We start from the raw sequence: 21,538 nt of genomic DNA on the forward strand, positions 1-21,538 counted from the left end.
TTTTCCTCAAAGCAGTCCGATCATAGCTGTCAACTGTCCCTTATATGGCGGGAAAGTCCCTTATCCCAGCGCCGTGTCCCGCTGCTGTCCCTTATTGATGATGTCCCTTCAATTTCCCGGGTTTCAAAGGAAGCAGCTCCTCTCCCTCCCTCCCTGCCGGCCAGGGAGGAGGGAGGCTCCAACTGTGTTGCTTGGCTGCGTTGCTCACCCAATAAGGAGTCTAAGAACGACTGGGGGGTGGAGCTTGCATGCCTTGTGCTGATCAAATTGGCCGCGTTGCCTGGGGACTCGCCTTTGCTCAGCGCTTCCCAGCGGAGAGGTGACGGTGGTTTCCCTTGCTGCATCCCCTCTGCCGGGTTGCTGCGCTGTGGGAACCACCGCTTGGCTGCTGGTTGACTAAAATCCCTTATTTTGGCTGCTGATCCCTTGTTTTCGAGGCTGCCGGTCCCTTATTTTCAAATCTGTGAGTTGACAGCTATGAGTCCAATCTGCACAGCTTTAAAGCCATTTATTTCTCCCGTCTTGAGGGGAAGTATATAAAAGGCTCAATGCACCAGATGTAAATGCAAAGTTTGGCAGTACCCCATGCGAGACAGGAGAGTTGCTTTTAGGCCCACCACAACACACACACCTGAGTCCCAAATGTCCATTTATCTACTGCAGCAGAGATGCTCAACTTCTGTACTTCTACTCCCAGTGGACGCTGATCCACTACATAAATGGGGCACTGGCCCCCAACTTGAACCATGTGATGCAGCGGCAGAAAAAGCTAATGCTATTTACAGAAGTACAGAGTCCAGATCTGGGCATAAAGGTAAAGGTACCCCCTGACCATTAGGTCCAGTCGTGGACGACTCTGGGGTTGCACGCTCATCTCGCTCTATAGGCCGAGGGAGCTGGCGTTTGTCCACAGAAAGTTTTTTTCGACTCATCTGGCAAGCATGACTAAACCGCTTCTGGCGAAACAGAGCAGCGCACGGAAATGCCGTTTACCTTCCCGCCAGAGCGGTACCTATTTATCTACTTGCACTTTGAGGTGCTTTCGAACTGCTAGGTGGGCAGGAGCTGGGATGGAGCACCCCGTTCCAGGGATTCGAAGCACTGACCTTCTGATTGGCAAGCCCAAGAGGCTCAGTGGTTTAGACCACAGTGCCACCCGCGTCTACACTAGCTGGCAGCAGACAGATGAGTCTGAGATGAGTGTAAAGTAAAAGACAAAGGACCCCTGGACGGTTAAGTCCAGTCAAAGGTGATTATGGGGTTGCGGAGCTCATCTTGCATTTAGGCCGAGGAAGCCGGTGTTTGTCCACTGACCTTCTGATCGGCAAGCCCAAGAGTGGTTTAGACCACAGCGCCACCCACATCCCTGTCCTCCTATTACTCAGCAGTGACACAGATGGGGAAGAACCCTAGACCAGGGGTAGGCAAACTAAGGCCCGGGAGCCGGATGCGGCCCAAATCGCCTTCTCAATCCAGCCCACGGACGGTCTGGGAATCAGCGTGTTTTTACATGAGTAGAATGTGTGCTTTTATTTAAAATGCATCTCTGGGTTATTTGTGGGGCGTAGTAATTCATTCATATTTTTTCCCCAAAATACAGTAGTACCTTGGGTTAAGTACTTAATTCGTTCCGGAGGTCGAACGAACTTAACCTGAAACTGTTCTTAACCTGAAGCACCACTTTAGCTAATGGGGCCTCCTGCTGCTACTGAGCTGCCGGAGCACAATTTCTGTTCTCATTCTGAAGCAATGTTCTTTACCTGAAGCACTATTTCTGGGTTAGCGGAGTCTGTAACCAGAAGCATATTGTAATGGTTCTAGGGGTTGCTCGTGCGTAAGTTGCCGTTACTCCTGGCTAGGTTGCCTGGTTGAACCCTTTCTGTCTGGACAGCCTCAAGTTCCATGGCTGCCTCAGTCGCTGGCAGAATCCGTCAGTGGGCGTTTCTTAAACCTCTTCCAGCATAGAAGCTGTTTGACGCCCAGTCTCCTCCCCCTTTGCCTGCGCGGAAGTTTTCTGCGCAAAGTGGGTGTGGGCAACGGAGTACTCGTGCCCTCTCCGCTGGTCTCCTGCGAAGAGTCCTGGAGCCTCCTCTCCGCCTCCCGCTCCGATGGCAGTTCCCTGACACATATGTAACCTGAAGCGTATGTAACCTGAGGTACCACTGTATAGTCCGGCCCACCACATGGTCTGAGGGACAGTGGACCGGCCCATGGCTGAAAAAGGTCGCTGACCCCTGCCCTAGACTGGCTTGACTCCACCTGCCACCAACTCTGGCTCTGCCTACGGGTTCTGCCCTGCCAGTCCCAATGTCCAACAACCACCGCTACTCAGTGGCGTAGCGTGGGTTGTCAGCACCCGGGGCAAGGCAAGTAATTTGCGCCCCCCACGCTGCACTGTCCCTCCCCCAGATAGTCCCTCGCTCTCTCTCCACACCGCACGCCTGGCACCCTCCCCTCCACAGTGGGCGGCGACCTGGCGGCTCGGATCGGATTTGCCCAGCGAGCACTGCAGTGAGAGAGAGTGAGTGAGCCAGGTAGGGGCAGAGAGCTGCGAGTGCGAGCGCCCCCCCCCCCAGATGTTGCGCCCGGTGCGGCCGGCCCCCCCCCTGCACCCCCCACGCTACGCCACTGCCGCTACTTTCTCTTGCAGGTGCCTGAAACACACACACCCTTCTCAGAATGCACCTCAATGTGACTTCAGGGAGGCGGCGGCGGCAAGCCCCGACGTACCGTGGCCGGGGAGGAGCGCGAGGTGTGCGAGAGGGCGTGCCTGGCGCTCTCCATGCCGCTGTGGATGAGGTAGGCTCCCGAGCCGGACACGATCTGGCTTCCCCCGATGTCCATCGCGAGGCCCACCATGCCGTGCGAGGGGATGGTGGTGGGCGAGGAGGGTCCCGTGCTCACCTGAGAGCTGCCTCCCTGCGCTTCGAAGTAGGAGGAGGCGCTGCTGGGGGCGTAGATCTGAGCTTCCGTGTTGTAGGAATAAGCGGCACGTCTGCCGGAAGACCGGGGTTGAGGTGGGGAGACAAAGAGACAAGGGGTTTAGTTATGGACACATGCAGCCAGGCAGGGCGGCCTTCTGAGAGGGTCCGTGAAGACCTAAGGGTTTGAAAGTACTATCACGGACTGTCTCACCAGAGTGGTGCATGCTCTAGTTATCTCCCGCTTGGACTACTGAAATGCGCTCTACGTGGGACTACCTTTGAAGGTGACCCGGAAACTGCAATTAATCCAGAATGCGGCAGCTAGACTGGTGGCCGCCGGGACCACATAACACCGGTTATGAGAGATCTGCATTGGCTCCCGGTATGTTTCTGAGCACAATTCAAAGTGTTGCTGCTGACCTTTAAAGCCCTAAACGGCCCAGTAGACCTGAAGGAGCGTCTCCACCCCCATCGTTCTGCCCGGACGCTGAGGTCCAGCTCCGAGGGCCTTCTGGTGGTTCCCTCATTGCGAGAAGTAAGGTTACAGGGAACCAGACAGAGGGCCTTCTCGGTAGTGGAGCCCGCCCTGTGGAACGCCCTCCCGCCAGATGTGAAGGAAATAAGCAGCTATCTTCTCTTTAAAAGACATCTGAAGGCAGCCCTGTTCAGGGAAGTTTTTAATATTTAACGCTGTATTGTTTTTAACACTTGATTGGGAGCCGCCCAGAGTGGCTGGGGAAACTCAGCAAGATGGGCGGGGTATAAATAATAAATTATTATTATTATTATTATTATTATTACTACTACTATTTAGCTAAATGTTGTATCATAAGATAAGCAGAATCAGAAAAAAGGGTGAAAAAGCATTCCTCTGTCCACTCCCCCCCCCAGCCCGGCATTCATTATTTTATACACAGTGATCGTGTGTCCTCTTAATCGACTTCTCTCTAAACTAAAAAGCTATCCTGAGCTCCTGGGGGAGTGAGGCGGGGGCAGAGGCGGAGGAGGAAAGGCGATCAGACATGCTATAGGTATGGTACATTGCCCCAGTATTCACCTGGATGAAGGGGGGACAGGTTGCGTGTTCAAATCTAAACACACAAATACCGTATTGGCCTGAATATAAGCCGCACCTTTAAAATTCGGGGGGGGGGAGGGGAGAAAAAAGCTGAATATAAGCCGCTCCCTTAAAATTCCACAGTCACTCACACCCGTTCCGTCCTACCGTACATCTGTTCCGGCAGCGATACCGTAAAAGCCAGTTTTTGTAAGGTCGTGAATTTAAGCCGCCATTTAACTTTCCACGGTCGGAATTTGGTGGGAAAAGTGAGGCTTATATTCAGGCCAATACTGGCAGAATCCGAGACCAGGGAGAAGAGTCAATGGAAGAAGATTGGGAAAAAATTAAAGTATATTTACAGAAATATTGCAAAATTAATGAATGTTAGAAGAATACTGGAATGAAGTTATATGGTTTTAGCAGAAGTGTTATTAAGAATTATATGAATATTAATGTGATAAAGTGGAAAATTTAAAGTTAGACTGTGTCAAGATAAATCATAAAACAAAAAATTGAGAAAGAGGGAAAGGATTTGCTGAATTAGCTTATCTGAACTAGAATACAAAAAAGGGAGGTGTGAGGAAGTCGAGGAAACAAGCAAATGAAAGATAAAGATATGGAAATTGGACGTGTTTTCAAATATTTTTGTTTTTTCTTGTTGTTTTGAGGTATTGTGCTTTTTCTTTTTTTTAATTCTTTTTTTTCTATTCTCGATGTATCGTTTGTTAACTTTTTATTGCCTTTTTTCTTATACTTTTTTTCTGTAACTATAAAACTTCTAATAAATATTATTTTAAAAAATATATATATTCAGGCCAATACGGTAACTGGGATGGGAGGGGAGGGAAGGGGTACTTACATGGTCCCATTGGTATAGACAGCTTCTCCTCCTTCCACGTACTGGACTTGAGCCGGATAGACATGCTGTACCGTTTGCACCTAAGAGAAAGGCACGGAGATGGGAGCAGCCATGAAAAATGCCACTGCGTCTCTACAACAGCTTCAGCATCCTGCCAGCTCCCTGGGCTGGGAGGCGCAAAGGAGGGGAAAACAGCAGAGGCTTGACAACCATATGTCAGGAGTGCTCTGATGGTGTTTCCTGCTTGGCAGGGGGTTGGACTCGATGGCCCTTGTGGTCTCTTCCAACTCTATGATTCTATGGGTCCCTGCACCCCAGCTGAGCAAAAGCCTCTCCCACGACACATTTCTAAGACCAGCAAAGCAACTTGGAAGGTGGAAGAGGAGTTCAGGGGCCGGGGGGAATCCTTTAACAATTCTATGCTATGTGAATGTATGGAAGTGAGAGCTGGACCATAAAGAAGGCTGATCGCCAAAGAATGGATGCTTTTGAATTCTGGTGCTGGAGGAGACTCTTGAGAGTCCCATGGACAGCAAGAAGATCAAACCTCTCCATTCTTAAGGAAGTCAGCCCTGAGTGCTCACTGGAAGGACAGATCCTGAAGCTGAGGCTCCAATACTCTGGCCACCTCATGAGAAGAGAAGACTCCCTGGAAAAGACCCTGATGTTGGGAAAGATGGAGGGCACAAGGAGAAGGGGACGACGGAGGATGAGATGGTTGGATAGTATTCTCGAAGCTACCAGCATGAGGTTGACCAAACTGCGGGAGGCAGTGGAAGACAGGAGTGCCTGGTATGCTCTGGTCCAGGGGGTCACGAAGAGTCGGACACAACTAAACGACTCAACAACAACAACAACAGCAATAATCTGTGGCTCTAAAAGGGGCAGAGAGAGATAGACTAAGAAAGGAACTAATGCTTTTCCCATTTACAAACACTTCCCTGTTTGGGTCCCCAGAGGCAATCTTCCTTCGATGAGAAGTTTGTGTTCAAGACAGAATGCAGCTAGTCTAAACTTGTCCACAGCTGTTTTATGGAAGCATGCCTCAAAACTCAAGAGGTGTGTTTTTTAAATTTAAATTTAAGGTTATATTATGTTCTTACGCTATTATCCCCAAACTAAGACATTTGAAAGGGACGTGGGTGGCGCTGTGGGTTAAACCACAGAGCCTAGGACTTGCCGATCAGAAGGTCGGTGGTTCGAATCCCCACAACAGGGTGAGCTCCCGTTCCTCGGTCCCTGCTCCTGCCAACCTAGCAGTTCGAAAGCACCTCAAAGTGCAAGTAGATAAATAGGTACTGCTCTGGCGGGAAGGTAAACGGCGTTTCCGTGCACTGCTCTGTTTCGCTAGAAGCGGCTTAGTCCTGCTGGCCACATGACCCGAAAGCTGCATGCCAGCTCCCTCGGCCAATAAAGCGAGATGAGCGCCGCAACCCCAGAGTCGGTCACGACTGGACCTAATGGTCAGGGGTCCCTTTACCTTTTACTAAGACATCTGATGGTGCGATATGGTCTATTCTTTTCCGTTTGACTTTTTTTCTGAAGCCAGCACAGGGTTCAGCTGAAGTCTGGGAGCAACCTGGTCTCTGTTGCAAAACGGACATTACCTGCTGTGGAACTTGCTGGACTCTGGGGACGGACAGCTGCTGCATTTGCGCCCCTTTCGGAGTGGAGCCTGTCGCCTGCACCAAAACCCTCTGGAAGACAAACAAACAAACACACACGGAATCACCCTTTCTGATGCCTTTACATTCACAAAAGCACCTCTCTGCTGACATCGCTTGAGGCAGTGTTCAACACGCATATAAACCCTACCAGGAAACACATCGGAATCTAACAATAAGCCCAAAATTAAAACAGCCTGCAAGCGGCTCGCTGTGTCCAACAGAGGCTGCCGCTGAACACTTGGCAAACACTGAAGAATACACACGAAACCCTGGTTCTTTCCGGACATCACCAGTAATAATAATAATAATAATAATAATAATAATAATAATAATAATAATAAATTTTATTTATATCCCGCCCTCCCCAGCCGAAGCCAGGCTCAGGGCGGCTAACAACAATAAAACAGTACAAAAGTACAGTACAAACAACACTCTAAAATCATTCATTATAAAATTAATTCATTCAAGCCACTGGCAACCATTGGGCCAGAGCTCTGTGAAGATAACCGAGGGAGGGAGTCAGGCTGTGCCCTGGCCAAAGGCCTGGTGGAACAGTTCTGTCTTGCAGGCCCTGCGGAAAGATGTCAAGTCCCGCAGGGCCCTGGTCTCCTGTGACAGAGTGTTCCACCAGATCGGAGCCACGGCCGAAAAAGCCCTGGCTCTAGTTGAGGCCAGCCTAACTTCTCTGTGGCCTGGGACCTTCAAGATGTTTTTATTTGAAGACCGTAAGTTTCTCTGTGGGGCATACCAGGAGAGGCGGTCCCGTAGGTACGAGGGTCCTAGGCCGTATAGGGCTTTAAAGGTTAAAACCAGCACCTTAAACCTGATCCTGTACTCCACCGGAAGCCAGTGCAGTGAACTATGGTTTTAAAACCATGTGCTTTCATACATAAAAGCCAGGCCATGGTTTAGAACTGGCTGTTTCCCATCCACTCCCTGCTCCCATTTCTATACGGTAGGGGGCTCTGGAAGCAGAGTTAGGGTTATAACCGTGGCTTGCCAAATGAGAAAGCACACTAAACCATTTCATGCCATGTAGAGCCACTGCACATCGGAGGTACAGCCATGCCACGAGAAAACTATTTTGGTGTTTTCGGATGCCACAAGACAATAGCCGACAGCCGCACCGGACGTTCGGCTTCCGAAAAACGTTCGAAAACCGGAACACTCACTTCCAGGTTTTCGGCATTTGGGAGCAGATTTGTTCGCCAACTGAGCTGTTCAAGAACCAAGCTTCCACCGTCACTGCAAATTTCGAAGGACGGCTGTGTTTCAGTTTGCGTGTTTCTTCCAGGGAGTGCAAATTCAATAGGCTTGCCTTTGAATGTGAACATGAATCTAATTTCTCCTCCACCCTTTGTCCCGCCTGCTGCAGGCCCTGCAACTTGCCCCATCCATATAGACCAGGGGTTGTCAACGTGGTCCCTACCACCCACTAGTGGGAGTTTCAGGATTCTAGGTGGGTGGTGTGGGGTTCTACGGCACAAGCTGAATCCACCTTCCATCGAGCACTGGAGGGCGGTAAGGAAATTTTACCATCAAGAAAGATGCATTAGTGGGCGGTAGGTATAAAAAGGTTGACTACCCTCCTCAGTGATGGCTCCGACCTGGTGGAAAGCTCTGTCCCATGAGACCAGGGCCCTTCAGGATTTAACTTCCTTCTGCAGGGCCTGTAAGACAGAGCTATTCCACCTGGTCTTTAATTAGAATTCAGCCTGATCTTTTATTCCCCTTCCTTCCCTTTTTATGAAGATTACCCGCTCTGGTATCCCACAGCTAATTCTCCCCTGGTCTCCTCGCTGGCCCAAATAGGACTAATTCAGCCAGCTAGCCCTGGTGATCGTCTAATGTTTATTGGATGGATTTCCCCCCTAAATTGAATTTTGAATTCACATTTTATACTGTATTTAATGCTGGTTTTTTGTTGCATCAATTAAGTGTTTTAAATTTGTTGTCAGCCGCCCTGAGCCCGGTTTTCTGAACCGGGAAGGGCGGGGTATAAATAAATTATTACCCCTGGTAGAGACGGTTCGCGAGGTTTGTGAACACAGAGGGACAGGTGTACAGACAAGATACAGACTGCGTAGGGGACTCTGGACCTTAACAGATGCCCTGTGGTACCCATTCCTGATACTAGCTTGGTGGTTGTGGGAGGCAGCAAGCAGATAAGACCGCCCTCTCCCTGCCCAAAGTCTTGGAGTTGAAGGAAGCAAGAAAGCATCACTTGGGAGAGGAGAGCGGATGGAGGGGTTACCTGCTGGGATGCTGGCACCGGCTGGACCACAGGGGCCTGGACCGATGCCGACGTTCGCAGCGCCACAGGAGTCGTGGAATCTGAGCCGCCCTCGGACTCCTGCATGCCTGGCTCTAGGGGAGAGAGGGTGATGGGTTTGGGAAGGGAACAAAGACACAGTTTTTAATTAACGGCAGAAGCTAAGGGTGCATGCTGGTTTCTCGGTGGGCCAGTAGCCATGGCAAGCAATTTCTATTTGCGGAGCTCATCTTGCTTTACTGGCCGAGGAAGCCGGCGTACAGCTTCCGGGTCATGTGGCCAGCATGACTAAGCCACTTCTGGCGAACCAGAGCAGCGCACGGAAACGCCGTTTACCTTCTCACCGGAGCGGTACCTATTTATCTACTTGCACTTTGACGTGCTTTCGAACTGCTAGGTTGGCAGGAGCAGGGACCGAGCAACGGGAGCTCACCCCGTTGCGGGATTCGAACCGCCGAACTTCTGATCGGCAAGTCTTTGGCTCTGTGGTTTAACCCACAGTCCCACCCGCGTCCCTAGAGTGAATTTAACAAATGCTTAAAAGCTAAAACAAACATCAGAAGCTAATTCCATCCAGTGGCACATTGTCAGTGGACTAGGGGAACTAGGCTAAACCCCTATATGTTCCCCTGGAGCGTCCTTCTGAAAGCCTTGGGAAGCTTCTGCCCAGCTTAGGGAGGGAGGCACAATGATCACATGCGCGACGTCGCAACATCATGTACATGTCATTGCCCTTGCAAGCTGGTGCCTCTGGCCCTAACTGTTCCCCTATGCAAAATTTCACTGCATGCAAAAATGGTGGGGAAACCGCCCCAGCAAAGTCTATAGATGCACAGAACCAGTAGGCATGCCAGGGCCTTCTATCCAAAGTTCAACATTTTCACAATAAGCCCTTTCCCTGTCTACCCCAGATTCAGCAAGGGTCTCTCTTGAATGGACAAGTTTCAAATCCATCCACTGAACTGTTTTCTAGCTACAAGATGTGGCACGTACTCTACTTTGACTACTGTAATTCGCTCTACGCTGGGCTGCCCTTGAAGCTGTCCCAGAAACTCCAGCGGGTACAGAATGCTGCAGCGAGGCTCCTCACGGGGTCTCTGCCATGGGAGCATATTCATCCAGTGCTTTTCAAACTGCACTGGCTCCCGGTGGAGTACAGGGTCAGGTTTAAGGTGCTGCTTTTGACCTTTAAAGCCCTTCACGGCCTAGGACCCTCGTACCTATGGGATCGCCTCTCCCGGTATGCCCCACGGAGAGCCTCAAGGTCCATAAATAACCACACCCTAGTGGTCCCAGGCCCTAGATTGGCTTCAACCAGAGCCAGGGCCTTTTCAACACTGGCCCCGGCCTGGTGGAACGCTCTGCCTCATGAGACCAGGGCCCTGCAGGATCTGATTTCTTTCCGCAGGGCCTGTAAGACAGAGTTGTTCCGCCTGGCCTTTGGCTTGGAGCCAATTTGATTCCCTCCCTCCCTCTCTTTCTTTTTTCTTTTCCTTCTCCTCCTGCGATGAGGCTACGTTTTAATATTTTAATGTTCCATTATTTTAATGTTGTATTTTACTTTTGTTTTTAAGTTGTAATCATTCATCTTGTTTTTATTATTGCTTGTAAGCCGCTCTGAGCCCGGCCTTGGCTGGGGAGGGTGGGGTATAAATAAAAAATTATTATTATTATTATTATTATTATTATTATTATTACTTTCTCGTTGTAATGGCAAGATGCAGCTCACCCAAATTACCTTTAATGTATAGCCACGACTGTGGTCCTACAACTTATTTATCCTATTTTGCAGCTGAGGCTGAGATAGACAGATAGTAACAGTGATAATAATAATATTTTTTACTATTTATACCCCGCCCATCTGACTGTGTTGTCCCAGCTACTCTAGGAGGCTTTCCAACGTATATGAAAACATAATAAAACATCAAACTTTTAAAAAAAATTCTATGATGAAAATACAGACTTTTTATAAAAGAATGGAAACTGTTTATTGAATATTTACAGATAAATTGTAAGCAGACAGAAACAATGGCAGGATTGTTGTTATAACCTGCAGTTTCATAAGAGTATATATTTGAAGAAGGTGAATAAATGAACCAATTAAGTTAATTTGGATATGCAGAAGATATTGAAAATAAAATTTAAGGAACCGCAGAAGGTGGGGGAAGGAAGTCAGGCTTTGAAAGTTCAGATTGTAAAATCAGCAAAATGTATAAATCTGAAAGTATATAAAAAAAACCTAAAAAAAATTCCCCCCTTGTTCTCTCCCTCTAAAACAAGGTGCGTCCTGTGGTCCGGTGCCTCCTATAGAGCGAAAAATACGGTAATCCAGAATGCGGCAGCTAGACTGGTGGCCGCCGGGACCACATAACACCAGCCCTAAGAGACCTTCATTGGCTCCCAGGACGTTTCCGAGCACAATTCAAAGTGTTGGTGCTGACCTTTCAAGCCCTAAACGGCCTCGGTCCAGTATACCTAAAAGAGCGTCTCCACCCCCATCGTTCTGCCCGGACACTGAGGTCCAGCGCCAAGGGCCTTCTGGCGGTTCCCTCCCTGCGAGAAGCCAAGTTACAGGGAACCAGGCAGAGGGGCTTCTCGGTGGTGGCGCCCACCCTGTGTAACACCCTCCCTTCAGATGTGAAGGAAATAAGCAGCTATCCTATCTTTAAAAGACATCTGAAGTCAGCCCTGTTCAGGGAAGTTTTTACTATTTAACGCTGTACTGTTTTTAACACTTGATTGGGAGCCGCCCAGAGTGGCTGGGGAAACTCAGCCAGATGTATGGGGTATAAAAAATAAATAAATTATTAATAATAATAATAATAATAATAATAATTACTAAATCCAGCCTGTGGACGGTCTGGGAATCAGCGTGTTTTCACATGAGTAGAATGTGTCCTTTTATTTAAAATGCATCTCTGGGTTATTTGTGGGGCATAGGAATTCGTTCATTCCCCCCCTCCAAAAAAACAATACAGTCCGGCCCCCCACAAGATCTGAGGGACAGCGGACCGGCCCCCTGCTGAAAAAGTCTGCTGACCCCCTGGACTAGATGGACCTCAATCGGCAGTGAAATTCTGCTCTTAACTGAAGCCACGCGGGAGCATTTGCCAATCGAAAACAAAACGTAACCACTCCCCCCCCCCCCAATTTTTTTCTTTTAGCCATCCCACGGAGTTCTACTAAAGTGGGTTTCCATAATGCAGGAATGCTGATGGAAAGAGAGTCACAAATAGACACCGCCTCTTGCGTCACCGGCGAGCAAACTCTGACTCGCAAGCAAACTAGGCAGACGCTCCGGACAGATGGAGTCCCTAGAAACCGTCTCTATTTACCCTGCGCTGGGCTCGGTATCTAGGCAGAGAGCGTGCAACAGGAAAAGGAACTATTTGGAAAGAAGGGAGGGGGGGCCAGAGAAGCAAGGAACCAACTTCTGGGTTCTATTTCTGGGGTTAACATGTGCCGTGACCCTGGAGAAAGCCAAACAGCGTTTAGAAAACGGGCTCTCGTCCCCCTGTCCCCTGGATCGCTGGTGTTTTCAGAATCAAACAGTGGGTTTGGATTGCTCCGTGTTTTTAGAAGAAAAGGCAGAAAGAGAAGGGGAAAAGGGGATGGAGGATCGGATCTAAAGGAGGAGGGGCACAGCTTTATTTTCAAGTGGCGCCAAGGTAGAGGTTTCGAAAGGTCTGCTACATGAATAAAGAAATCGCAGGTGACTAATTCAAGTAGATTCCTGCCATCACAAGTCAAGGAGATAAGTCGCTATACAACCTGTGGAAGACATCTGATGGCAGCCCCATACAGGTGAAACTCGGAAAGTTAGAATATCGTGGAAAAGTTCATTTATTTCAGTAATTCAACTTAAAAGGTGAAGCTAATACATGAGATGAGACATGAGACGCGGCAGCTAAAAAAGCCAATGCAATGCTGGGCTGCATCAATAGGAGTATAGCATCTAGATCAAGGGAAGTTATAGTGCCACTGTATTCTGCTCTAGTCAGACCTCACCTGGAGTACTGTGTCCAGTTCTGGGCACCACAGTTCAAGAAGGACACTGACAAACTGGAACGTGTCCAGAGGAGGGCAACCAAAATGGTCAAAGGCCTGGAAACGATGCCTTATGAGGAACGGCTAAGGGAGCTGGGCATGTTTAGCCTGGAGAAGAGGAGGTTAAGGGGTGATATGATAGCCATGTTCAAATAGATAAAAGGATGTCACATAGAGGAGGGAGAAAGGTTGTTTTCTGCTGCTCCAGAGAAGCGGACATGGAGCAATGGATCCAAACTGCAAGAAAGAAGATTCCACCTAAACATGAGGAAGAACTTCCTGGCAGTAAGAGCTGTTTGACAGTGGAATTTGCTGCCAAGGAGTGTGGTGGAGTCTCCTTCTTTGGAGGTCTTTAAGCAGAGGCTTGACAACCATATGTCAGGAGTGCTCTGATGGTGTTTCCTGCTTGGCAGGGGGTTGGACTCGATGGCCCTTGTGGTCTCTTCCAACTCTGTGATTCTATGATTCTATGAGATACTCATGACATGCAAAGCGAGATATGTCAAGCCTTGATTTGTTATAATTGTGATGATCATGGCGTACAGCTGATGAAAAGCCCAGAGGTCCAATACTGGTCTATTTGCAATCCTTGTTTTGCTGATTTCATTTAATATTCTAATTTTCTGAGACTGTTAATTTGGGGTTTTCATCAGCTGCATGCCATGATCACCACAATGATAACAAATCAAGCCTTGACATATCTCGCTTTGCATGTCATGAGTCTATCTCATATATTAGTTTCACCTTTTAAGTTGAATTACTGAAATGAACGAACTTTTCCACGATATTCTTCTCAGGGGCCTAACAAGTATTTATTTTTATTTTTTAAATTAAAAACAAGCTGGGAGCAGCCCATTTCCAGTCCACCTGCTTATCGCAAGCAATTTGGCGCTGCTGTTGGGTTGTTTTCCTCTGCCCTGCCCACCGTTCCTTTTGTGTCGTGTCTTTGTTTTGGTTTTAAAAGACCAGGGGCAGGGACTGTCATTTGTAAGATGCTCTGGAGCATTCCGGCTGATGGACAAGACAGAAACGCTTTGAATAAATAAATACACCAATTATTGTTATTGTGATCATTATTATTATTTCTAGCCTCCACAAACTCTGCCTGCCCCTCGCCTGCCACTTCACAGCCCTGCTAGCGTGGAGAGCCATGTCAAGATTTTGCTAAGTCAGGCACGAAGCCCGGCTCGTAACGACAATGAAAGCACAACTCTTTACAATCCCGAAAAATGTCACGTTGCAGGTGGCTTTTAAAGTCCCATTGCGGAACTCGAAAACATTTCCTCTGTTTTCCATTCAGCAAAAGGCACATATACACACACATTCATACACACAAACCGCCGCCAAAGAGGGGGCTTTGCAAAGCACTTTTCACATAGTAAGAAATCAGAATACGGGCCAGTGGAAGTGGGGCGGGGAGAAGCCCCCTTGCAGAACAGCTGCTGTCGGCTCCAAGAGCCCCGTTTTTCTGCTGTTCCTGAAAGAACAGGCGAATCCTGCGCTTAAGAGCAGACCCAGAAAAAAAAATCAATTTTATTTTAGGGGCTCAAAAGTGGCTTGCACGCTTCTCCGCCTCCTCCTTTAAGCACCACAACCGGCCTGAGAGGTAGGTTTGGCTGAGGGAGGCAGTGACCGCCCCCCCAAGTTCATGCCCAATGAGCTTTGTGGCCAAGTGGAGGAATTGGAACCCTGGTCTCCCCCCCCCCCCCCAGGATCTAGTCCAGCGCTGTAACCACTGCACCACGCTGCCTCTGGTCATTTGCCCCGGGTCACCCCTGCCCATCAACTTCGTCGGGTCCACTCTTGAGTATGACCAATGTTGGACGCAACTCTTTTTTCTTTTAAACAGCCCCCCCCCAAAAAAAATTCCTCCTCCTTTCCTGGACATTGGTTTCTAAGGAAAATCAGATTCACGGGGTGCTTGGCTTGCATCTACTGCTCTTCTCGAAAAACAGCATTTTTAAAAATAAATAAATAAAACAAAACAGCTCCATTTAAATTACTATAGAGAAGAAATGATTATTTTCCTTCTACCTCTCTCTGCAACCCTCTCCCCGCCCCCCCCCCGCCATCCGCCCTGGAACGATTGACAAATCAGCCTGACATATTTAGTGTGTTTTTAATGGGAGGAGGGAGGAGGGAGAGTCGTGGTGAGGGGGGTGGGGGTGGCATTGTTTAGTTTGGGAAGCATTCTATCCGTTGCCAGGCAACCGGCCCCTGGAAACGGGAGTGGACTGCGTCGCCCGGGGCAACCGTTGTTACTCAATAAACAATGCGGGGACCGGTGCAAACTCAGCCAGCGCTCCCGTTATTAATTGAACATCTGCATGTGCTTCTATCTCTCTCCCCCCCCCAAAACACCCCCCCCCCACGATTAAAACTGGAGGAAAGCAGATAGGACTTTGAGGCTGGAGTTCGGGAGCGATTATCTCGGTGCCCGGGCGGCTGGCTCAAATTGATAATATTGTTGAATCCTCAAATGCAGAAGTTCTCGTGTTGTTGTTTTTCCAAGGGATGGAGGGGGGGCCTTAATCTCTACCACCACCCCATAATCCTGGGTTGCACCGGGGTGGTAGAGAAGATTAAGGCCCTTCCACGAGAGATCGCTGCTTTCGTCGTCCCCCCCCCCCTCCAGAGGCGGTTTCAAAACTGCTCCAAAACAAAACTTTCGCTCTGCCCGAATCTTTCCAGAAAAAAGCCCCTGCGAAAAGATGGGCAGGCCTGACATGCGAGAACAGAAGCTGAGATGCAAGAAATCTACCAGCCCCTCCACAAAAAAACCAAATCTGAAGTGAACTGCAAGAATTTCACCAACAGCCTCTTCTCAGAAGCATAACTTAACTACCAGGGAGCTGGGGCATAAGGCACCGGAAAAGGACGTAATGGTGCAGCACAAAAAACGGGGGGGGGGGGGCTGTGGTTACATACAGTGATCATTATTTATAGTATAATAATATGCAATAAAGGTTGGCGGTTTGAATCCCCACGACGGGGTGAGCTCCCGTTGCTCGGTCCCTGCCCCTGCCAACCTAGCAGTTCGAAAGCACGCAAAAAAGTGCAAGTAGATAAATAGGTACCGCTCCGGCGGGAAGGTAAACGGCGTTTCTGTGCACTGCTCTGGCTCGCCAGAAGCGGCTTAGTCCTGCTGGCCACATGACCACAGGAAGCTCCCTCAGCCAGTAAAGTGAGATGAGCGCCGCAACCCCAGAGTTGCTCACGACTGGACCTAATGGTCAGGGGTCCCTTTACCTTTACCTTTAAGATATGTTGGTAGAGAATGGGACTCTTAATCTCTGGGTCGTGGGTTTAAGCCCCACACTGGGCAAAGAGATTTTTGAATGGCAGTGGGTTGGACTAGATGACCCTGGGGCTCCCTTCCATCTCTACAATTCTATGAGGACATTTTCCATGCCCCCACCCCGGGAGGAAGCCCACCTCCTTAATTGCAGCAAGCGGGGGGGGGGGGGGTCTCGTCACGATGGCACGTGGGGCACGACATTTGCCCAGCCAGGCCCACCACGGATGCCAGCCCTGGTGGTAAAGAACTGAGCATACGCGTTAAGGTCACAACCACAGATTTAAAGAGCACGGCTACCCCCAGAAAATTCTGGGAACTGTAGTTTGCTCCAAGAGGGGTGCACTTCCCAGCACATTTAATGAACCACCATTCCCGGGGTTCTTTGGGGAAAGTCATGTGCTTCGCATATATGGTGTGGAAGTGACCCATAACAGGGATTCTGACAACTGGGAGGAGCGCAATAATAATAATAATAATAATAATAAATTTTATTTATATCCCGCCCTCCCCAGCCAAAGCCGGGCTCAAGGCGGCTAACAACACTAAAATAGTGCAACATTATAAAACATAGGGTAAACATTATAAAACAATAGGATGACGGATGCTGTGCCTGGGCTACAGTACAGTGGTACCTCGGGTTACATACGCTTCAGGTTACATACGCTTCAGGTTACATACGCTTCAGGTTACATACTCCGCTAACCCAGTGTCAAGAAGGACACTGACAAACTGGAACGTGTCCAGAGGAGGGCAACCAAAATGGTCAAAGGCCTGGAAACGATGCCTTATGAGGAACGGCTAAGGGAGCTGGGCATGTTTAGCCTGGAGAAGAGGAGGTTAAGGGGTGATAGGATAGCCATGTTCAAATATATAAAAGGGTGTCACATAGAGGAGGGAGAAAGGTTGTTTTCTGCTGCTCCAGAGAAGCGGACACGGAGCAATGGATCCAAACTACAAGAAAGAAGATTCCACCTAAACATGAGGAAGAACTTCCTGACAGTAAGAGCTGTTCGACAGTGGAATTTGCCGCCAAGGAGTGTGGTGGAGTCTCCTTCTTTGGAGGTCTTTAAGCAGAGGCTTGACAACCATATGTCAGGAGTGCTCTGATGGTGTTTCCTGCTTGGCAGGGGGTTGGACTCGATGGCCCTTGTGGTCTCTTCCAACTCTATGATTCTATGATTCTATGAAATAGTACCCCGGGTTAAGAACTTTGCTTCAGGATGAGAACAGAAATCGTGCTCTGGCGGTGCGGCGGCAGCAGGAGGCCCCATGAGCTAAAGTGGTGCTTCAGATTAAGAACAGTTTCAGGTTAAGAATGGACCTCCAGAACGAATTAAGTTCTTAACCCGAGGTACCACTGTATAACCCTGTCTAACATGGGACCACACCCCATTTTGCACCCCTCCAAAGTACATTCCAAGCCTGCCTTACACGTTGCAAATTATTTCCATTAATGAACACCACACAGCTGGCTTTTAGATATGTGCTCAAGTCTCTTAAATGGATTTCCCCTCAAAACATACAACTGGGCGCCTTCGTCTGCCCCGGCCGCAACAAAACATGTCTCTCCTGCATCGGTCTCGCCAGCCACAGCAGGCACACTGCAGCTGTCCAGCAGCTGGACCTCACTCCCCGCCAAAGCGTGCTCCTCCGTTGTCTCCTGAGGAAGACAGATGCCAAACGACAACTTGCGTCTAAACGTTCGCGACCCGTGTCCCCAGGTTGGACAAATTGCTGAATCCGGCAGAAATCTAATCTGTTCAGAGGTGCAGATCGGTTTGTTTGCATCGGGATCCGCAGAGGTCCAAGTCTTTCTGGCAACTCCAGAAAGAGGAGTGGCGCTCCTGCGTTCAAATCCCAGCTCAAGCAACAGTTGGGTGGGATGGCAAGGCAAGGGGCCCCCACAAACCTACGTCAGAGGCTCTGTGCTTAAAGGCTAAACCGAGGAGAGGATACAAAGAGCGAGAGAAGGCCAGGGGATGTAATCCGAACCCGCCCTTTCGCAGCCAGACACAAGCCGCCCACTCCCATCTCCCGGCCGAAAACCTTGATGATTCGAGCGAGCCTGCTGCCTGGGTGGAAAGGAAATCTCCACCATCTCTCAGTGACACATTTCACCTCCACCAAGGGAGAAAAAGTCTGTAAAGCAAGGATGGCTAACCCACAGTTCATGTTTTCATCTAACCGAAAACTGAGTTGTTTCCATCTCGAGTGGGGAGCTGGAGTTTTTGCACCACAGAGAATCACAGAGGCTTGACAACCATATGTCAGGAGTGCTCTGATGGTGTTTCCTGCTTGGCAGGGGGTTGGACTTCATGGCCCTTGTGGTCTCTTCCAACTCTATGATTCTATGATTCTAGCCTTCTGTAGTCAAGAAATGCTGTCAGACAGTTGCATAACTATGATAGATAGAAAGCAGCAAACTATGGCAAGTTCTTAAAGAAATGGGAGTGCCTGATCACATCATCTGTCTCCTGAGAAATCTCTATGTGGGACAAGAAGCTACAGTTAGAACTGGATATGGAACAACTGATTGGTTCAAAATTGGGAAAGGAGTACGACAAGGCTGTATATTGTCTCTCTGCTTATTTAACATATATGCAGAATTCATCATGCGAAAGGCTGGACTGGATGAATCCCAAACCAGGATTAAGATTGCTGGAAGAAATATCAACAACCTCAGATATGCAGATAACACAACTTTGATGGCAGAAAGTGAGGTGGAATTAAAGAACCTCAGCACAAATATGGTCTGAAGCTCAACATCAAAGAAACAAAGATCATGGCCGCTGGTCCCATCACCTCCTGGCAAATAGAAGGGGAAGAAATGGAGGCAGTGACAGATTTTACTTTCTTGGGCTCCATGATCACTGCAGATGGTGACAGCAGCCATAAAATTAAGAGACGCCTGCTTCTTGGGAGAAAAGCAATGACAAACCTGGACAGCATCGTAAAAAGCAGAGATATCACCTTGCCAACAAACGTCCGTATAGTTAAAGCTATGGTTTTCCCAGTAGTGATGTATGGAAGTGAGAGCTGGACCATAAAGAAGGCTGATCGCTGAAGAATTGATGCTTTTGAATTATGGTGCTGAAAGAGACTCTTGAGAGTCCCATGGACTGCAAGATGATCAAACCTCTCCATTCTGAAGGAAATCAGCCCTGAGTGCTCACTGGAAGGACAGATCCTGAAGCTGAGGCTCCAAGACTTTGGCCACCTCATGAGAAGAGAAGACTGCCTGGAAAAGACCCTGATGCTGGGAAAGATGGAGGGCGCAAGGAGAAGGGGACGACAGAGGATGAGATGGTGGGACAATGTTCTCAAAGCTATGAACATGAGTTTGACCAAACTACGGGAGGCAGTGGAAGACAGGAGTGCCTGGCGTGCTCTGGTCCAGGGGGTCACGGAGAGTGAGACACAACTCAACAACTCAACAACAACAACAAGCATTGAGGGCTGAATGAAGTACAGTATCCTGGGGGGTTAGAATTTTTGGCTAAAACCTTACAGAGAATTCATATCCCTTACTCATGATCTTGAGACGGGCTCAGTCTCTCAGCATGACCTACACCACACGGTTCTTGTGCAGGTAAAATGGGAGGCAAACCTTACACTCACCACCACCTCGATCTCTTTTGAAGGAAGGGCAAGATAAAGGCATAATTTAATCAACGACGTTTTCAGGCGTCTCATGCCTGGCATGCAAGAATACCAACCTTATATGGTGAACAGATTGCGAAAGAAAACGAAGGAGGAGATTGAAAGAAAGTGGCTTAAGTGTAAACAATGGACACTAGGTCTTTAATTGATCAGCAATATGATTAACTATCACTGTTTATATTTCTTAATCGCTTTCCTCACAGAGTTACCCAAAGCAACCAATCAAGAACAATCCAGGAGCAATGTAAAAACGCAGATGAACAGGAAAAAACAAAAACAAATTCAGGACTTAATAGATCCCACCCCACGAAAAGAGGTGGAATTTTGCTCAAATCAAGGAGTAAAAAGCCCAGATAAAGAAAATAGTCTTTGCCTGGTTCCTCAAAACTGATGACGACGAAACTGGGTGTGCCTCCCTGGGGAGGGCATTCCACAAGTGTCGGGAGGGGGGGACTGAAAAAGCCTGAATCTGAATGAAATGAGAATTACAAGATCATATGAAAGAGCAAAGGCAGTGCGGACAGCTCCGGAACCCGTTTCTAAAGAGCAGCGCTTTCTGCATGTTGCACATGCAAAGAAACCCTAAAGACAGGCGTGTGCTGGGCCACGTGCAGAAAGCCTCCCCGTGAAGAAAACTGCACACATGCAGGATTCAAAGGTCTCTGCTAGCAGGCTCCTCTCATTTCAGAAGTTCGCTTGCGATCCTAAGAGCACTCGCAGGCTCCCGGTTTTTCAAACTGGCCCACCAAGGCAATTTTTTCTTTTCCATTAATAGATCTGTGCTTTGGTGCCCCTACGAAACAGGGCAGGGTTGCCTGTGCCCAGTGGCGTAGCGTGGGGGGTGCAGGGGGGGCTGGCCACACCGGGTGCAACATCTGGGGGTTAGGGTTAGGGGGCGCAAATCCACGGGTTAGGGGGGTGCAAATTACTTGCCTTGCCCCGGGTGCTGACAACCCACGCTACGCCACTGCCTGTGCCCCGTTAGGAGTTGGTGAGGGCCAGTGCAAGTTGAAATCCTGGAGAGAAACCGGTTCCTCATCCATGATGAGGAAAGGAATGAGAGGAACGAACCCGCTTTTCATTCGTGCTCCTCTCCAAAACAAAATCCAAACTATGTCTCCCTCGCTTTCCCTCCATCTCACTGTAAGTTTTTGAAGGGGGAAAACAATGTCTGGGAAGACGATGCTTCGGGAGGGAGCGCAAGCGAGGTAAATTAGGTCGTTTCTTAATAAAATGCAAGCAAAATCTATTTTCTACCCACCCTGGCCTTGGAGGTCCCATTCCTAATAAATAATAATATGTAAAATCAAGCAGATGATGGGAGACTCTTAGCAATTGCAGAGAGATGAGCACCGCAACCCCAGAATCGGTCACGACTGGACCTAATGGTCAGGGGTCCCTTTACCTTTTAACATCCTTGGAAAATCAGCAGCCCCGCCCCCCCCCCCCCCCCGTAATGGCACAGAGGCCTGCCACACAAGCTTAAAAAGGTAAAGGTACTCCTGCCCATACGGGCCAGTCTTGACAGACTCTAGGGTTGTGCGCCCATCTCACTTAAGAGGCCGGGGGCCAGCGCTGTCCGCAGACACTTCCGGGTCACGTGGCCAGCGTGACATCGCTGCTCTGGCGAGCCAGAGCCACACACGGAAACGCCGTTTACCTTCCCGCTAGTAAGCGGTCCCTATTTATCCTACTTGCACCCGGGGGTGCTTTCGAACTGCTAGGTTGGCAGACGCTGGGACCGAACGACG

General features: G+C 49.0%; 1 protein-coding gene across 3 annotated transcripts in view; it reads right to left on the minus strand.

The window, feature by feature from the left end:
* RFX2 (regulatory factor X2) overlaps positions 1-21,538 on the minus strand; it is a 52,142-nt gene that overhangs the window by 25,999 nt on the left and 4,605 nt on the right. For 2 of the 3 annotated variants that reach the window (XM_083421513.1, XM_083421512.1), the window contains exons 2-5: positions 8,765-8,877; positions 6,451-6,540; positions 4,844-4,923; positions 2,731-2,995 (exon numbers count right to left, since the gene is read on the minus strand). In XM_083421513.1, coding sequence (XP_083277639.1) covers positions 2,731-2,995; positions 4,844-4,923; positions 6,451-6,540; positions 8,765-8,869 — 540 coding nt within the window. In that variant the 5' untranslated portion in view covers positions 8,870-8,877. The remainder of the gene's footprint in view (positions 1-2,730; positions 2,996-4,843; positions 4,924-6,450; positions 6,541-8,764; positions 8,878-21,538) is intronic. The other variant, XM_083421514.1, reaches the window with a different exon arrangement.

The sequence above is a fragment of the Podarcis tiliguerta genome (assembly GCF_965153285.1).
Source record: "Podarcis tiliguerta genome assembly, chromosome: 18".
In the NCBI taxonomy this organism is placed as follows: Eukaryota; Metazoa; Chordata; class Lepidosauria; order Squamata; family Lacertidae; genus Podarcis; species Podarcis tiliguerta.